This window comes from Cynocephalus volans, chromosome 9 (genome assembly GCF_027409185.1).
Source record: "Cynocephalus volans isolate mCynVol1 chromosome 9, mCynVol1.pri, whole genome shotgun sequence".
Classification (NCBI taxonomy): Eukaryota; Metazoa; Chordata; class Mammalia; order Dermoptera; family Cynocephalidae; genus Cynocephalus; species Cynocephalus volans.
This window is the reverse complement of record NC_084468.1, coordinates 145,513,744-145,533,487: the sequence shown is the minus strand read 5'-3', so window position 1 is coordinate 145,533,487 and position 19,744 is coordinate 145,513,744. Positions and strand designations below refer to the sequence as shown.

The 19,744-nt window shown below is 35.4% G+C and overlaps 1 protein-coding gene across 2 annotated transcripts in view; it reads left to right on the top strand.

The window, feature by feature from the left end:
* Positions 1-19,744, top strand: part of MARCHF1 (membrane associated ring-CH-type finger 1) — a 470,370-nt gene that overhangs the window by 145,934 nt on the left and 304,692 nt on the right. Inside the window, exon 2 of one of the 2 annotated variants that reach the window (XM_063108506.1) lies at positions 14,327-14,467. In XM_063108506.1, coding sequence (XP_062964576.1) covers positions 14,327-14,467 — 141 coding nt within the window. Of the gene's footprint in view, positions 1-14,326; positions 14,468-19,744 lie in introns of those variants that run through there. The other variant, XM_063108505.1, reaches the window with a different exon arrangement.

Here is a 19,744-nt window from a genome sequence, read left to right as displayed (position 1 = left end):
TATATCAGTATGGACTCATGGATATTTATCCTACACTTCGGGTTATAATCTGATACTACTTTACTTTATTGCTCAAATTGTACCAGCTTTGGCCATTGGGATCTGTTTCATTTGGCTCTTGTGTCCCTTTGACATATACCGGAAATTGTGTTTGATTTGTGTCTTTTTTTTTTTTTTTTTTTTAGCACTTTCTTATTTTTCAGCACTACAAGTTTCTCCAAGCTTATCTTGTGTTTTTTCTGACCCAGTACTAGAATCAGCCATTTATCCAAGCATTCCTCATTTCTTTCACAGGTGAATAGTACAGAAACCAAGATCTGGGCACTGGGTATATTCATCGCTACTATGGTGCCATTGCTTCTGAACCCTGTCAACTGACAGTCCAGGGAGATATATGCGTTTATGCTAACCCATGGTCCTTTACTTATGATGGTTCAACGTACAATTTGTTAAATTTAAAATAGGTTGACTGGGGGTATTAAATGCATTTCTGACTTATTTTCAACTTGTGATGGGATTATCAGGATGTAACCCCATCATAAGTCGAGGAGCATCTTCTTTTCTATATGTAATCATATGTCTCTGTAGTAAGGTAAACATGAGTTCATACTGATTTTCCATTACCACATGGCATATGCCTTCTTTTCTTGCTTATCTGTAACCTCCCACTCCAACACTGAAAAAACCCGGCCCTCACTATCTGCCAACCAGTTGCTTAATTGTTCAATTCCAATACACATTTACAGTGGTATCAGAACTGTTAACCCCTATCTCCATGGGTAACACTCTTATGTATAATATCTTTTGCGTTTAATCTTACAGACTCCACACGTCTAAAGGTACTTAAGTCAGCACATCTTCCTTCACCTTTTTCAGAAAGGTTGTTCCATACATTTGTAATATATTTAGATTGTATTTTTCACAGTCTGCATTTCATCCTGGGATCCTCAACCTTTTAAATGATGTCTTTTAACTTTCATGCATTGAGGTTTACACCGTGTTGTGAAGTTTTATAGATTTTCACAAATGCACAGTGTAATGTATCTACCTTTACATTTTCAACAGAATAGTTTCACTGCCCTACCACTGATCATTTTACTGTCACTTTAATATTGCCTTTTCGAAAATGTAATATAGTTGGAATCATACAGAAAATAGCTTTTTTCAGTCTGGCTTCCTTAAAATAGCAATAGGCACTTAATATTCATCCGTGTCTTTTTATAGCTTGATAGCTTATTTCGTTTTTATTTTTAAATAATATGCCATTGTATGATGTACCACAACTTGTTTATCCAATTACCTATTGAAGGACACCTTTGTTGCTTCCAGGTTTTAGTGATTATGACTAAAGCTGCTATACACATTTGTGTGCAGGTTTTATGAGACATAAATTTTAAAATCAGTTAGGTAAATATCTGTGAGTGCAATTGCTAGATTGAATGGGAAGATTATGTTTTCCTTTGTAAGAAGCTACCAAACTGTGTTCCGAAGTGGCTGTATCATTTTACATTCCCACAAGCAACAGATAAGCACTCCTGTTGTTTTGCATCCTTGCCAGCATTGGTATTGTCAATTTGTTGGATTTTATCCATTCTAATAGATAGGTAGTGGTATCTCATTGCTCTACTTTGCAGTTCCCTAGTGACATATGATATTGAGCATCTTCTCATATTCTTATTTGCCAAAAATAGGGTTGTTTTCTTATTGTTGAGTTTTAAGAGTTTTTGTGTGTTTTGGATACAAGCCTTTTATCTGATATGCACGTTGCAAATACTTCTCTCAGTTTGTAGCTTGTCTTTTCATTCTCTTAAGAGTCTTTCACAGAGCAGAAGTTTATAAATTTAATAAATTTCAACTTATTGTTTTCTTTCACGTATCATAATTTTAATGCTGTATCTAATATCCATTGCTAAACTCAAAATCACTCACATTTTTTCCTCCACTTTTTTTACAGAAGTTTTATAGGTTTGCATTTACCTTTAGGTCTATGATCCATTTTGAGTTAATTTTTGTGAAAGTTTAAGGTCTTTATCTATTTTAATTTTTTTGTATGTGGATGTTCAGTTGTTCCAGAACCATTTATTGAAAAGACTATCCTTTCTTCACTGAATTGCCTTTGGTTCTTCATCAAAGATGAGTTGACTATATGTCTGAGTTTATTTCTGGGCTCTATTATGTCCTATTGTTTTTCCCATAATGCACTGTCTTCATTACAGTAACTTTATAGAAAGTTTTGAAACTAGATGGTGTGAGTCCTCCAACTTTGTTCTTCAGTAATGTATTGGCTAGTCTAGGTATTTTGACTTTCTACCTAAACTTTAGAATAACTTTGTCAATACCTGCAAAATAGCTGTTGGGATTTTTATTGGAATTGCAGTAAGTCTATAGCTCAAGTTGGAAAGAACTGATGTGTTAGTATTGAGTCTAACCATCCATGAAAACAGAATACTTTTGCTATTATTTAGATTTTTTTATTTCTAATCACAATTTTATAGTTTTCCATATAAATCCTATAATTTTTTTCTTAGATTTCCATCTAGTTTTTTTGATGCTATTAAAAATGTCATTATTTTTTAATTTCAAATTCCAGTTGTTCATTAATGATATATAGGTATACAAAAAGCAGTTGACTTTTATACCTATATATACTTGCAGCCTATGTGTATTTCTTTTGCTCTATTGATTTTTCCCCTTCTAATATTCCAATTGTGTATAGGTTATATCTTTTTAAGTTATTTCACAATTCTTGGATGTTCTCCTTTATTTTTTAGTTCATTCTTCATTCTTTTCACATGCCATTTAGGAAGTTTCTGCTGATCTGCCTTCAAGTTCATTGATGCTTTTCTTGGACACCTCCAGCTTAATGATGAGCCCATCAAAGACATTCTTTTTTTTTGTTGTTACAATGTTTTGATTTCTAGTATTTTCTTTTGACATTTTCTTAGAGTTTTTGTCTGTCCACCTACATTATCCATTTCTTCTTGCATGCTGTCTACTTTTCCCACTATAGCCCTTAATACATTAATCATAGATATTTTAAATTTTTTGTTTGGTAATTCCAGTATCAGTGTCATATTTGAATCTGGTTCTGATGTTTTTTATGTCCCTTTGGACTGTGCTTTTTCCTGCTTTTTAGCATGCTTTGTATTTTTTTGCTGTTAAAAGCCAAACATCATGTGTCAGGCAATAGAAACTAAGGTAAATACATCTTTAATGTGAGTTTTTGGATTATTACAGCTAGAAATTAGGTTGCATTTAATGTTTGATATAATTATAGAATTCTTTGAGTGCTCTTGTGTTTGTTTATTCTGTTAACTTTGGTTTCTCTAAGTCCTTCTCCTCAGAGAGTATGTGCAGCCTGCATTTTTCTTTTTCTTTTTTTTTTTTTATGGCTGTGATTTGTTGTTATTATCCAGAAGCCTTATTAGTAAGGTATAGTAGAAGGGAAGTGTTCTATAATTTTATGATGAAATCTAAATCTTCTTGTGAGCTGGTGTCCTTGGGCTGTGACCTTCACAAATGTTTCTTAGCTTCGTTTCCCACTTAGGAGAAGCAGGAAGATTAGAAAGTACTGGAATGGGAGAAATGCCCTTCATTCAGGTGGGTTAATAAGACCCTGCCAAGATATTTTCCCTTGGAGAATAGATCTTTGTTGTAAGAATGTTCTGACGGCATTTCAGGATGGTTACTCTTTCCCTCCCCCTGCTTGTAACACCATGGGATCTTTCTCAGCTCTTCATTATGAGATATAGGTAAGTTACCTGGCAGTAAAACCAAGAAAAGTGTGGGGCCCCCATTAAGAATGCCCCCCTGAAGTTCCCACTCTCAAGCTAGTCCACATAGTGCCTCCAATAATACATTGAAGTTGCTGGTTAAGTTTTACCACTGGTTTATACTTCCACGCAGCTTCTGTCTATGAATTGTGAAATTGGCCATGATTCTCTGTATTCCCATTTCTTCATATTTTGGGGTAATGGCTTATTCTGCAGCCTTAGTTCTCTGGGGATCCAAGAAAACTGATTGATTTTCATTTTGTCCAGGTATATCTTTTTGTAATGATGGGCATAATGACTTCCAAACTCTTCACATGTCAAAGCTTAAACTGGAAGCTTCTACATTTCATTTTTTTGTATCTCAAAGACTGGCCCAGGATACATGGTGAGGGTCCAGCCAGCGCAAGCAGTCCCATGAAGGATCCATTTAGCCATCATTGAAAACAACAACCACCCACTTCTGGGTGTGATCATTTCCCTTACTACATTAAGATTGGAGAAGCCACTATTGTTACAACTTTCCCAAGGTTGTCTACCTGAAAACTGCCCCTTCTTCCAGTTCCTGAAGGTCTCTAATGTTATGGCTCCTATTGCTACAAAAACTGTCTTTTCAAAAAGCTTCTCTCTCTGAGGGAGTGAGAGACCCACTTCCTTTAATTGGGCCATTTTTTAATTCACCATCGTGCTACCTTACAAGTCTGGGGTACCTTCTCTGACTTCACAGAAAGGCTGGTGCTTCCAGAAGGAATTACAAGGTAGAGAAGGAGCATTGAAAAAGAAAACTTTATACTAATTATATCTTTCATATAGTCCAAGCAAAAAACACCAAAGAACATAAATCGCCACTATGAGTCACCTTGTGATTGTTTCCATTTCCTAACTTTACTCAAAGAAGAACTCTTCTTTATTTTCTCATTCATTGAATTACCAACCATTATTTGTTGAGTTTTATGTCCGTTACTGTTCCACATTCTAAGAAAACAACTATGATCATCTTCCATTTGAGAAATGCAGTATCCTACTCACAGAAATCAGGGAGGCCCCCTGGACAAATTCTTCATTAATAAGAACTTAATTTAACAAATATAGTTATCTGGCCTGAAGACTTCCAGAATTCATCCCTGCAAGTAGTCCTTGGTGGTCTTTCCAAGGACCAGTCCTCGGTGGTCTTTCCAAGGACATTCCAAGTCTTCCAGAACAATTCACAGCTGTATGTGAGCACTTAAAAACATCTGCTCAGAGTTCCTCAGCCGCAGCTGGTGTGACTTATAGGTATGCGTGTTATAGGTTTCTGAGTATCTAGGCAGTAAATCTGAAAACTCACACACACACACACACACACACACACACACACACACACACACATACACACACACACACACACACACACATTTTCAAGCAAAATTTAGAGGTGTTCAGTCTAATGACAAAGGGAAACATATTCCTAACTGTCCCTTCCTTCTCTTATGTGCAATTGTTTCATTCATAATGGAATTTGAGCTTTATTAGTATTCTGGTAGAGAGAAGGGTTCAACAGTTGAGATTTATATCTCTTCTTTTTTTAATTTTAATTTTTTAATTGTAAATTGACAAATGACAGTTGTATATATTTATGGGGTATGAAGTGATATTGTGATTTATGGTACTATGTGAAATAATCAAATAAAGTTAGGGAACATATCCATCACCTCCTACTTACCATTTTTTTGTGGGGAGAACATTTAAAATTTACTCTGTTGGTGATTTGAAATGTGCAGTACATTATTATTTGCTATATTCACCATGCTGTCAATACATTTCAAGGTAAAAAACAACAAAACTCCTATCTCCCGTCTGATTAAAGCTTCGTGCCCTTTGGCCATCATCTCCTTATCGCCCCTACTCTCCCTAACCTCTGGTGATCACCATTCTACTCTCTGCTTCTTTGCATTCGATTGCTTTCGATTCCACATCTAAGTGAGAACATGCAATATTTGCTTTCCTGTGCCTGGCTTCTTTTGCCTAGCATAATATTCTCCATTACATTCATCTTGTGGCAGATGACAAAATTCTTTCTTTCTTAAGGCTGAATAGTATTTCATTGTGTATATGTACCACATTTTTTTTTTTTTATCCATTCATCTACTGATGGACAATTAGGTTGATTCTATAACTTGGCTATTGTGAATAGTGCTGCAAAGAACATGGAATACTGACTTCATTTCCTTTGGATATATGCCCAGAAGTTGGATTGCTGAACCACATGGTAATTCTATTTTCAGTTTTTTGAAGAACTTTCACACAGTTGTCAATAATGGCTGCACTAATTTACGTTACCACCCACAATGTACAAGGGATCTCTTTTCTCTACACCCTCACAAACATGTTACCTTTTATCTTTTTGATAATAGCAATTCTGACAGGTGTGAGGTGATATCTCTTTTTTCCCCATTTTTATTGAAAAATAATGATTATACATCTTTATGGGGTAAAGTTAAATATCAATGCCTGTGTGCAATGTGTGATCATCAAACCAGGATAATTAGCTTATTCATCATTACAAAACATAGTCATTCCTTGTGTCCATTGACCAATTTCTCTCTACCCCCACTTCTCCTTTCCTACCTCTAGTAACAACAGTTCTGTTCACTTCTTCTGAAAGTTCAGCACATTACTGGGATTGTCGATTGTTGTTGGTTTGTTTCTTTCTTTCTTTAGCTCCCACTTATGAGTGAGGACATGTGGTATTTCTCTTTCTATGCCTGGCTTGTTTCATTTAATGTAATTTTCTCCAAGCTCATTCATGTTGCTGCCAATGGCAGAATTTCATTCTTTTTTATGGAAGAGTAGTATTCCATTGTGTATATATACCACATTTTCCTTATCCAGTCATCCCTCAGTGAACATTTAGTTTGAGTCCGTATTTTGGGTATTATACATAGAGCTGTGATAAACATGGGAGTGCAGGTATCCCTTCGACACTGATGATTCCCATTCTTTTGGCTATGGAAATATCCAGTAGTGGGGTTTCTGGATTGTATTGTAGTTCTATCTGTAGTTGTTTGAGAAACCTCCATACTGTTTTCCATAATGGCTGTACTAATTTACAATCCCACCAACAGTTTGGAAAGGTTCCCCTTTCTCCACATCCTTGCCAGCATTTGTTATTCTGTGTTTTTGATAATGGCCAGTCTAACTGGGGTGAGATGACATCTCACTGTGGTTTTGATATGCATTTCCCTGATGCTGAGTGATGTTGAGAATTTTAAAATGCGAATGACATTCTTCACAGAAATAGAAAAAACAAAACCTAGCATTCATACGGAACAACAAAAGACCCTAAAGCAATCCTGAGCCAAAAAATAAATCTGGAGGCATCACTCTACCTGACTTCAAATTGTGCTACAAAGCTGTAGTGACCAAAACGGCATGGTACTGGCATAAAAGCAGACATATGGACCAATGGAACAGAATAGAGAACCCCCCAATCAACCTGTGTACTTACAGCCAACTGATCTTCAACAAAGGCACCAAGAACATGCACTGGAGAAAGACTGCCTCTCCTGCAAATGGTGCTGGGAAAACTGTATATTCATGTTTAGAAGAATGAAACTAGACCCATACATCTTGCTATATACCCAAATCAACTCAAAATGGATCAAAGACATGAATATAACACCTGAAACTATAAAAGTCCTAGGAGAAAACATAGCGGAAATACTTCAAGAAGTAGAAGTGGGCAAAGCCTTTATGAATCAGACCCCAAAACACAGGCAACAAAAGAAAAAATAAACAAGTGGAATTATATAAAACTGTAAGCCTTCTGCACAGCATGAGAAACAAAGTGAAAAGACAACCTATGGAATGGGAGAAAATATTTGCAAACTGTACATCGGACAAGAGATTAATATACAAAATAAACAAGGAACACAAACAACAGTAAAGAAGAAGTTGATTTAAAATGGGCAAAGAAATAAAGTTAACCAAGGATGTGAAAAATCTCTACAATGAGAACTAAAAACCACTATTGAGAGAAATTAAAGAAGACCAAGAAGATGGAATGATATTCCATGCTCTTGGATTGGTAGAATTAACATTGTGAAAATGTCCATATTACCCAAAGCAATCTACAGATTTAATGCAATACCCATCAAAATTCCAATGACATTTTTCTCAGAAATGGAAAAAAAACTATCCAGACATTTATGTGGAATAGCAAAAGACCATGCATAGCCAAAGGAATCCTGAGCAAAAAAAAAAAAAAAAAAAAAAAGCAGGAGGCATAACACTACCTGAATTTAAATTATACTACAAAGCTTTAATAACAAAAACAGCATGGTGCTGGCATAAAAACAGACACATGGATCAATGGAATAGAATAGAGAATCCAGAAATCAACCCATACACCTACAACCATCTGATCTTTCACAAAGGCACCAAGTCTACACAGTGGGGAAGAGACTGCCTCTTCAGCAAATGGTGCTGGGAAAACTGTATATCTATATGTAGGAGAATGAAACTAGAACCATACCTCTCACCATATACCATAGTCAACTCAAAATGGATTAAAGAATTAAATATACATCTTGAAACAATAAAACCACTTAAAGAAAACATAGGGGAAGCACTCCAGGAAGTAGGAGTGGGTATAGACTTCATGAATATGACCCCAAAAGCACAGGTAACCAGAGGAAAAATAAACAAGTGGGATTATATCAAACTAAAAAGCTTCTGTACAGCAAAAGAAACAATCAACAAAGTGAAAAGACAACCAACAGAGTGGGAGAAAATATTTGCAAAATATACATTTGATAAAGAATTAATATCCAGAATGCACAAGGAACTCAAACAACTTTACAGCAAAAAAACAAATAATGCAATTAAAAAATGGGCAAAGGAGCTGAATAGGCATTTCTCAAAGGAAAATATACGAATGGCCAATAGACACATGAAAAAATGCTCAACATCACTCAGGATCCGGGAAACGCAAATCAAAACCACTTTGACATACCATTTCATTCCAGTCAGGATAGCTAATATCCAAAAGACTGAGAATGATAAGTGTTCAAGATGTTGTGGAGAAAAAGGAACTCCCGTATACTGTTGGTGAGACTGCAAAATGGTGCAGCCTTTATGGAAAATGTTATGGAGTTTCTTCAAACAGTTAGAGATAGATCTACCATATGACCCAGCAATTCCACTGCTGAGAATATACCCAAAGGAAGGGAAATCATCATGCTGAAGGGATACCTGGACTCCAATATTTACTGCAGCAATATTTACAATAGCCAAGAGTTGGAACCAGACAAATGTCCATCATCAGATGAGTGGATAAGGAAACTGTGGTATATCTACACAATGGAATTCTACTCTGCTATAAAAAAAGAATGAAATATAGCATTCACAGGAACATGGTATGTGGACTTAGAGAAAATTATATTAAGTGAAACAAGTCAGGCACAGAAAGAGAAATACTACATGCTCTCACTTATTTGGGGGAGCTAAAAATAATTAAATAAATAAACACACACAAATAAAGGGTGAGTGGGGGAAGAAGATACAACAATCAGAACAATTCCTTAAACTTGTTAAGACAAGTGAACAGATATGATGCGTGGGGGCGGGGGGGAGTGAGGCAGGGGGAAAGAGGAACAGGTAAAGGGTCATGAAAATCAACTACAATGTACATTGAGAAGTTAAAATAAAAAATAAAATAATCTAAAAAAAAGAAACATCACACGGTACCCCATAAATTCATACAATAATAAATTATGTCAATTAAAAATAAATAAATATTTAAAACTGGAATACAAACAAACAAATAAATAAAAATAGGCAAAGGAGCTGAATAGACAGTTCTCAAAAAAGTCAGAGAGATGGCCAACAAATATATGAAAAAGAGACTTACGTTTCTTGATGACACCTCAGGTAAACAAATACACAGCCAAATCTGTGAAATTTTTCACTGAAAAATCCCTTCAAATTCTTAGACAAGAGCCAATCTGAAGACTCAAATTTGATGATGGAGTCACTTTTTCAGTCACATGCATGTGGTGAAAAAAAGGAACGTTTAGCTAGGACATAACTATACTTACATAACATAATACGGAGAGGGCAAATTTGAGAAAGGAAGTAATTGAGGAGATAGAGAGGTAGGTAGAGGCAGGCAACTGCATTTTTCTGTGGGAAACAAAGTTCTGGCTTCAGGTTAAATTACACTAGACTTGGGGTAAAACAAGGTGAGTGTAATAAGCTTCACTCGGGGAAATCATCCAGGCAAGGCTGCCAGGTTTCACAACTCCAGGCGCATGGTGTTTAATGTGAAGAGCATCCTTGGAGTACAGCACCATTTCCATGGATTACAATGTGAATGATGCCCCCTGGAGTTGTGCAACACAGCTTGTACTGTTAGAAGCCTTTGGAATGGTAACAACTTCAATTTTTATGTAAATTATTGGTAATTTTATTCTCTTTAGAGAGTCTTCCCAAATTAACCTTTCCCTTCATCTGATGCTAAGTTAAATGTCTTCTCTCAAAGTTTTCATAGGGCTCAGTGTACTTCTATCATAGCTTTTTACAGACTATCTTGCAAAAGTTGGTTTACTTGTTCATTTTCCCTCCTAACTCTAAACTATGGGTCTTTTCCATCTCTATACCAATGATTCCAAGCACATTGCCTGGGACAAAGGAAGTGTTCAGTAAATGTTTCGTGAATTAAAAATAAATGACTCTGCCTGAGATACACCCAATTGCCTTGCATTTTTTTCCCAATTTTAATTTGTTGTCAATTTAGTTCACAGAGAATGCACTATACTCCTATTTATTAAATTAAATATCTGCTTGAAGTAGCATATTAAAAATTAAGCTCAGTTAAATCTCAATTTCCTATAATCATTTTATAAGTTGCTCACTGCTGCATCTCATATTAGCTTGGTTCAGTGGTTAAATAGCAATTAACATGAATGCTTAATGACCACTTTCCTACTCTGATATATTACTAATGATACTTACAGTTTAAAGTGCTTTAGGGTTAATTATAAATGCTCATAATTTGCCTACCCTTCTGGCTGATTGTACATTCTTTCATCTAAGAATATGATGAGCATTACAGACCTGTGTAGAAAGAAGGCTGGTCTGCAGAGGCTTGGCAATCAACATTTTTAACCCTTTAGTTCTCTCAACTTGCCTAAATTATGTCTAGAATCTCTACTTTAGCAGCAGTAATGCAAAAAAAAAATCTTTGAAATGTGATTCAAAAGCTGGGTGTCTGGTAATAACAGAAAAGAAGATATTGTCATTGAGCAATTATAACAGTCTCTTATCCACAGGAATTTAAGGGATGAGACAATGGATCTCTCCTATTTTCCCTCTCTTCCTTCCAGTTTTCACCTGCACCTATGCTTCTTCTTTCAAACCTATTTAAATTTTGACTTCTGCACAGGATGATGCTTTGATTCTCAGGTAGCTGACAAAGTCAGCAGATGCATATTCTACAAAGCAAGCCATTATACAAAATTCCTTTCTTAAAATATGATGTGAATATCCAGATGTAGTAATGAAACTGTCATAGCTCTTTATTTATATTCTAGTATAATTTTTCTTTATAAATATTCTTATGATTATGTCCAAGTTAAATTATAAGTTTCACCTATGTTTCTTCTCTGTTGTCCCATAACAGTCAGTGCAGTGTCCATGATTAATATTCAATGATTATTGAATAATAATCATTATTTAAATAACACATATTTAAATAAAACATGATTTATATAAAAAGTTTTTATTTTAACTTTTTAATTTATTTACTTTAGCTAATTCTTCTAAATTTAAGACAATAGCTATTACATGCAATAGAAAACCAGAAAACCGATTATGTGCAAACTCTGAAGGAAAAAATCTATTACATTTCAACATACTAATTCACAAACAACAAAATTTCATTTAGTAGTTTCTCAGCATTCTTGAGCCTCTTCTCACTTTGAATAGTCTAACTGGGGTTGCCATAACCACAGAAACTTGTAGTAGTTTCCATAATGAAAAATCACCAGGGGTCGTCTCAGAAGATAACCCCAGACCCAATTTGTTTTGGTGCACAACATGCTATGCCTCCCCCTCCCACACTACTAACCGTAAAAATACTCCTTGGTTATGGGCGAGAAATTAGAAATTGGGTATTGCATAAATGGAGTTATTTTTATAGACTCAAGTTGCTCAATGCACGAGGAAAACACATAAGGGCAAAAGAGAATTACCTGGATGTTTCCCAAGGTTCACAAGGAAACAGGAAAACTCAATTAATCCACAATCCTTTATGAAAACAAAAACAAACAAAAAACCCAACAAAAGTAGAATGCAATTGGCATGTTAACATACTACTTCAGCAGGTGTATCCAAAAGTTTAACAGCTTTTGTCATGATGACTTGTTGAAAATGGTTCAGCAAAACAGCTCAAAAACTTGATCTGCAGAAGCCAACTTCTGGGAAGACATCTAAGATCAGGAGGAACAGTCAGCCACCTTGGAGTTGAGCAAGTACATTTACAAGTCCAAAAATTAGAGATCAGAAAGATCCCCGTGGTTCTCAGACTTTAAAATCTAGAGCACGCATTAATCCACTGTGCAGTGGATGCATGTATTGACGCAACATACTGTATCCCACATATATGTACCAGTAAATGTTAGAGTATTTTAAATTAAAAAAAAATCCTCTGGAGCAGATTATTGCACTGAACCCAACTCAAATCAAAAATGAAAACGATCCTCATCTTACGGCTCTTCCATGCCTGCGTCGGTCCTTCAACTATAGTAGGGACTCAATAAATATTTGTGGATTAATGTTGAGTGAATAAGGAGTTACCACCACCACCACAACATCAAAAGCATGTTGTAAATGAAGTTAAGCTACTTAATTTATCTCAGGATCTGAATGGGTAAGAAGAAGTTGGCTGCCTTTCCAAATATCCTGGAGTGGATAATGATGATATTATAATTTTGTGGGCCACATTGTTATGCTTTTTTTGAATTCAGTATTTTATTAGAAACACTAAAGTGATATTTAATTATAGAGTTAAAAGTTTAAAAGAATGGTAAATGACTTAGAAGTAGAATATTTGTTTATACTTGATTACACTGTATTATTGGTCATTATATATCATTTCACTTCTTGCCTTTGAGTAAAGATACTCATTTTCATTTATTCTTAGCACTTCGAGAAATGCAAATAAAAGCTGATGAGAAACCAAGATACTGTGTACTGGGAATGTGGAAATATTTACTTTCTGTGAAGTGCAAATTAGTTGGATATGCAGATTTTGTATTAAGTAGATAAGAATTTTCCAAGAAATCTCAAGTAATGTGTCTGAAGGGAAAGCACTAATAATTTGTCCATCATTCAAGCAATTGTTTTCAAGTTTCCCTCACCATTTCTCTATACCTCAAATGAATGTCACTCATACAGATTCCTATCTTATTAAGGAAACAACTCCATTGAGTATCTCAGAGTTAATTTTTATGAAAGATTTTTTTTATCCCTTCCCTATTTACATTGTTCAGATCCATTTAACTTGAGTATTTTGTCATTTAGTGTAATAACTCGTCAATCCCTTAGTGCAACCTTTCTTTATGTTACTTTTCTTAGTGCTATGAAATGTGCTATTTTGAATCCCTGAAATGTTATAAACCACCAGATTGCTAATTGCTTTGGATGCTGTGAAAAATAATTACTCCACATTATTTTTGATATTTAATTGACAGTGTAATGCATTTAACTAAAGACCTGCAATAAACTATTTCTAATTACGGAGAGTGGTGGAGTGGAAAAGTAGGCTGTAAAACTTTACAAGGGAAACAATGTTTTTCCATTATGTTAAAAGTCATTGTTGATATGACCTTTTCAAAACACAAAATATTCTCCCAAATGGAAAATTCTGGAAAGCTAGAAAGAGTTATAGAATATTTCTGCTCATGACATAGTAAAAATAATTTTTAAATTTTTATTTTTGAATAGATTGTACTGGTGATGGAAATCACGTACTAAATGTACTATACTTGCACTAAAATTTTTCCTTCTTTACTTGGCAGAACTTTATGAGAGAGATAATCATGGCACTGCTAGAATGAGTAATTTTTATCACTGGTCTGTGTTCAATTTGTTCGGCTTCTGTAGGACATTGGGCTAAAAAGTTCTGCCAAATTTTAGATGTTATTGAAATATGTAGATATTATCAGGAACTTGGTCTGTTCTTAGGCCCCAAGTTGAGAACTTGTTGTAAACTGATCCCTGATATAACACTTAGACTCTGAAACAAGGAATTCCCATTGTCTAGAGGTGTCATAAGAGAGGTATAAAAAATGTTAGGCACTTTGAAAACATGTATACTGTGTTCATTATCCTGTGACTCTAGGGTATTAATAACAATCAGCATATTTTTCCTTTGCTTCCTATAACCTCTAGTTAAAATAAAATGTCTTCATTGGTATTTTGTTAAACTGTTGATTTAATTTCAATTGTGTGTTTTCCAAAACATGCTGAAATCAGTGACCTGTTTCAGGGAATGTAAATTATTTTCAGAATTTCAGAAATTGAAAAGGGATAAGAGGAAGGAGAAAATGCTGGGCTGGTGTGAAGCGATAGCCCGTAACCCTCACAGAATCCCAAACAACACACGGACACCAGAGATCTCAGGGGATTTGGCTGATGCCTCACAAACCTCCACGTGGGTGAGTAGAAAGTTATTTTGACCTCAAAACGACTTCTGTGTAAATGGAATGCTAAGGAAATGGGGAGAGGGATGACCATTCAAGTAAAGGTTATTGTTGTTTACAATAATATTTGCATTTATATTGCATTGCTCACATAGATTCAGTTTGATTAATGGACATTAATAAAAATATCTTAATATTGTATAATATTAGGATTTAATTAAATTAAACGACTATTTCTTCTTATTACTTTGGGTATTGTTCTTTTATTATGTACTGACCTTAAAGAAATATTTAAGTTAAAGTTCATATTCTTGGATTCTATACTGTGTAATAGAATCAGTGGAGAAAAAAAAAGTACAGAGTTATCCAAAAATAATAAGAAATCAGAACCGTGCCTTAAGTATTTTCTTATTTTTTTCTAAAAATGTCCAACTAGGGATTTCAAATTCATAATATTCACAACAGAGTGTAAGCTAATCAACTGGAAAAATAATTTGAAGACAAAATCAATAATATTCTCTCATGTTTTATTTTATGCTTTAAGTTTAAATACTTGTCTTTAGCTAGCCATTATTTTCCAGTGATTTAGAGAAAAGAAGTCATTAGTAAAAGGAATTTTAAATGTTCTTTGTTTAGGTTTGGCTGCAAAATTCTTCATTTTGAATTACAGAAGAAAAATGCCATTTGATCTCTAAGTTTTAAATTGACATTAGATGTATTTTAATTATTCTTTTACCATTTTATAAGAACACAATTGTTTTATTAGCCTGATTTTTTAGTTGATGATCATATAATTAAATATCAGCAAAGAATCATTTAGGGTTTTTTATTATTTGTTACTTTTAGTTCATTTGACAATTTCGATTATTTTACTGTCTTCGTCCATTTAAGCTGCTATAGCAAAATACCACAAACTGGTGGCTTATAATCAACTGTAATTTATTTCTCATGGTTCTGGAGTCTGGGAAGATAAAGATGCTGGCAGATTCAGTGTCTGGTGAGAACTCGCTTTTCTTGTTCATAGATGTCACCTTCTCGTGTGTCTTCACATGGAGAAAGGGCAAACAAGCTCCCTTGGGCCTCTCCTAAGAGGGCACTAATCCCATTCATGAGGGCCCCACCCTCATGACCTGATCACCTCCCAAACACCCCACCTCCTAAAATCATCACATTGGTGGTTAGGGTTTCAACATATGAATTTTGGGAGGACAAACACATTCAGACCAAAGTATTCACAAAGAAATAATGATCCTGAATAAACATTACTGAGCAGATATCAAGAGAAACTATCTGAAGAAATAGGCTTTCAGTTGGAATAACATAGAAGTGGAGATGATAATCCTGCTTATATTCCATCATCTTAAATTATAGAGGGAGGGTTGAGGATATGGAGAGGTGTGTGCAGCACTATTGAATATTCAAAGTTCTAGGGAATAGATTTTTTGAATTTATCATCTGTACTGTCTCTTCTCATTTTAACATGATCTTCTGTAAGTTATCATTTTCAATAAAATTGCCTGGTATGAGTTCACACCACTTAAACACGTGTTACACAATATTTATATATACAACTGGATTTTGTCAGGTATCATGTAGTAGTTAATAATTTTTTAATAAAAATAAATACTTCTGTGCTTCCATTAGAGTGGCTTGAGTGCTTAACTCCTATTTTATAGAATCATAGGTCAAAAACCACAAGAAATCTTGAACGAACTTTTGACATGGCTTTATGCCTATAATTAGGTAACTTAATGTTAGCTTCATTTTACAGACATGTACTGTGGCCCAGAGAAATTAATTGACTTTCCCAGTGTCACTTACCTGGTAAATGATAAAAGAGTCACTAGGAACTGGGCTTCTCAAGGCAAGGCTTTTCCTGCTACATCACACTGTCTCACTTTCTTGATGACATTTTCTTCCCATTCAAATAATTTTAGTAAAGAGAAAAAGACATTAAGTTACCATTTAATTAAATTCAGTAATTAAATCTAATGCTGTATTATGGGAATGACCACTAGACACTGTAACACATAACTTTCAAATCTCAGTTCCTTAACACAGAAAACAAAATATTTATTTCTCGTGTTATGGCTTGATGTGTATTGCATAGCTATCCTTGGAAGTTTGCTATGAAATGATGATTTAAAGATAAAAACGTCTTCTACTTTTTGATGCTACCTTCTTAAGCACATGGCCTCTTACATCACCAAAGAAAAAAGAAGGGACTATGTGGGCCATTGTGAATGGGCTATTATGGAGCATCCTCAAATGCATGAACATTTTTCCACTGGCCAAAACCTAATCTCATGGCCCCAGCTGAACTGCAAGGGTGTAGTGGTTGTAAATGTTGTCTTCCTATATGGACAGGAAAAGGAGATAGAATCAGCGAGCATCTAGCCCATCTCTGCCACAATCCACCTTTCTAATCACCAAATATTCATGTCATGTTCCATTCTCTCATGAAAACGGATTATTACTCTCCAAGAGTGAAAAACTCAAAATTCTTTCAGTAGTTGAATTCAGGTCATGTCCAGTATCTCTGGTTATGTATCAACTCTATTAAATGATGATAATAATAATGGTGACTCACCCATAAACAAATGATTTGCATTTTGCAACCCTCTTCCAACATATAACCAATATACAAGAGGAAAACAGGAGGAAGGAAACCACAATAAACACTGATGCTTGGAAAGAGAAAGAAGAAAATATGCATGGCCATCACAGGTGAAATCCTGTTGGACAGACATGATAAAGTCTCCCTAACCTAGAGGTTGGGGAAGATTCTTGAATAGGCTATGGTCCAGCTCCCTGGGATATCTTCCTCATCCATAGATCTCTCTAACCTCTGGATATGCCCTCAGAGAAGTTCCTCCTTTTCATCTCCTTGTCGACATTTGAAGGGCCTATTGAGGGATGTATAGTCTTAAGTATTATTTTTCTGTTCTAAGAGCATTATGGGAACAAGAGGTATTTTGAGTCTTAAATGTGTTAAGGTTAGTATTTCTGGGATCATGGTGTTTTAGCACTACCCTTCCCAGAGATCTTAGTAAGGTTCTGATCTATTTGCTTCCTGACAGCCCATGTGCTTGGAAAAGTTCTTTCTTGGATGCTGTTAACTTTCTTCTCTCCCATGCTTCTCTCAGGTTGATACTGTCTTGAAATATAAGTGGAAGGACCACATTCTTAACCTGCTTTTTGCCCAGAGATACTTTATGCAGCTGTGTTGTCTTATGGGGTGCTGGCTCTCAATCACCTCCTATTTGCCTTGAGTCAGTTTATTCAAATGAAAATTTTTATTGGGCCTTTGCTGCTCAGTGCCTTCATCAGTGTCATGTCCCACCATTTGGGCTTTTGAAGAAGCCAGCCATTTTGCTGAATAAGCCCTGGAAGCTTTTGAATTCTCTCAACTCCCCTTCGTATCTGCTTTCACACTAGTCAGTGAGTTCCCGACCTCGTGTTTCTCTTGCAACACCATGCCAAATTTAGCCAATAATAACGTACATCATTAACGTTTTGTTTTCCCATCTATTTCAAGTGTTGCTAGACCAGTAGGCTCACTATTTGCCTTTCAAGTTGGTTAAAACAGCAGTTTTGCCAAGAGTTTTGCCAAAATATCATGCACATAAATGGCTTTCTACCTTTGAAATCCATTTACTTGCCACTTATTGTCCAACCAATAAGAAAATACCACATATTTTAGATTTTTGTTGTGGTAGCACAGACTGTTTCTACCAATTTCTGTATCTGGATAGTATAAAAGTTGGGGAACAGTCAGGAAAACAGAAATCACATCAGTAATTTTAACAGAGAGAGTATAATATAAAAAGTTATTTAATCTGATATCAAAAGACTAAAAAGTCCAAAAGATACACAACTTTAATAGCCACAAGAAGTAACAAGCACCCATACAGAGCAGCAACCAAGGGAGGAGATTGGGGTTGTCAGAACCTAAGGAGCTGGAGAGCAGACCCTCAGAAGTGCAGCTCAGACCTCAGAGAGGGGGCTTCTCAGCTGATGCAGGCACCTCAGGAGTTTGGAGGAGGGACCCTGTGGGTCTAAGATCCAGACCAACTGATGGGGATGCACTTTTCACTCCTTATATTCCATCCAGGTGGGAAGTAGGGGTTGGTGCAATAATGATAGCTCATGGAGTGTGAAAAATAAACTTAGAAACTGGACCCAACTTCCATGGATGACTTAAAGAAGCATTGCATTTATAACAGAAACAGAGGGTATGAATGAAGAGTGAATCCTTTTTCTCTCCTCCTGATTTCTAGTTGCTGTTAACACTAGCATTGGCAGAACCTAACCAAAAGGTTAATGGCACAGGAGACATCTACTTTGAAGGCTCCCAGCCCCAGCATCTTGAGGTAAAATATAGAAAAATGGGTTTAGGGCTGAGAGGTAATAGCCTAGTAATCAGTATAGAAAGTTAAGAATAGGAGCTTTAACAAATTTAGAAATTTCACACTTACTGTAATAGAAGTTTGCTTTTCATGACTCAGTCTGATACAGGGAAATTGACTCTCCATCAAGAAATGCAGGGATCTATGTTCCTCCTTTATGTGTGTGTGTGTGTGTGGTGTGTGTGTGTGTGTGTGTGTGTGTGTGTGTGTGTGTTTAATATCCCTGCTGCTATTATATTAAAAATATGCCTTTGGAATTTATTAGGGTGTGAGTATTAGTGAGCAATCAGAGTGTGAGTGAGCAATCATGGAGACATGTGGTTAGGTTTGGAAGTGGGATGTATCACTTTCACCCTGATAGTGTTGACTGGAAACCAGTGACATACACTAATGTAGCTGTGGGAATGAGGGAAAATAATCTTTCTATGTAACCTCAGTAGGAAAATTGAGAGCACTTAGCCATCTTCTATCACAAATGCATTCCTTCTTTGGGAAGTAGTCTTTTTGTCCTACATTTCTATTTTTTAGACCCTTTGTTTTATTATTACTTTTCTGGTGTCATCCAGAGCATGAGGCTTTTTAGTACAAATTATATCCCATCTAAAGATGATAATGATGATGATGCCTGATAGTTATGTTTAAGGAACTTTTCTAAGCATGTTACATATATTCTCATTTTTAACACAACAATCCAGTGAGGTAGGTGTAGTCAATACACCTATTTTACAGATAAAGAGAATGAGGTATAGAAAAATATTAATACCCACCTAAAATGACTTAGGTAATAACTGGTGAAGTTGGGATTCCAACACTCCAGCCCGTCTAACTCTGGAGGGCAACTCTATCATTTCTCAGATTGGGGAGAAGAATGCAGTCATTATTG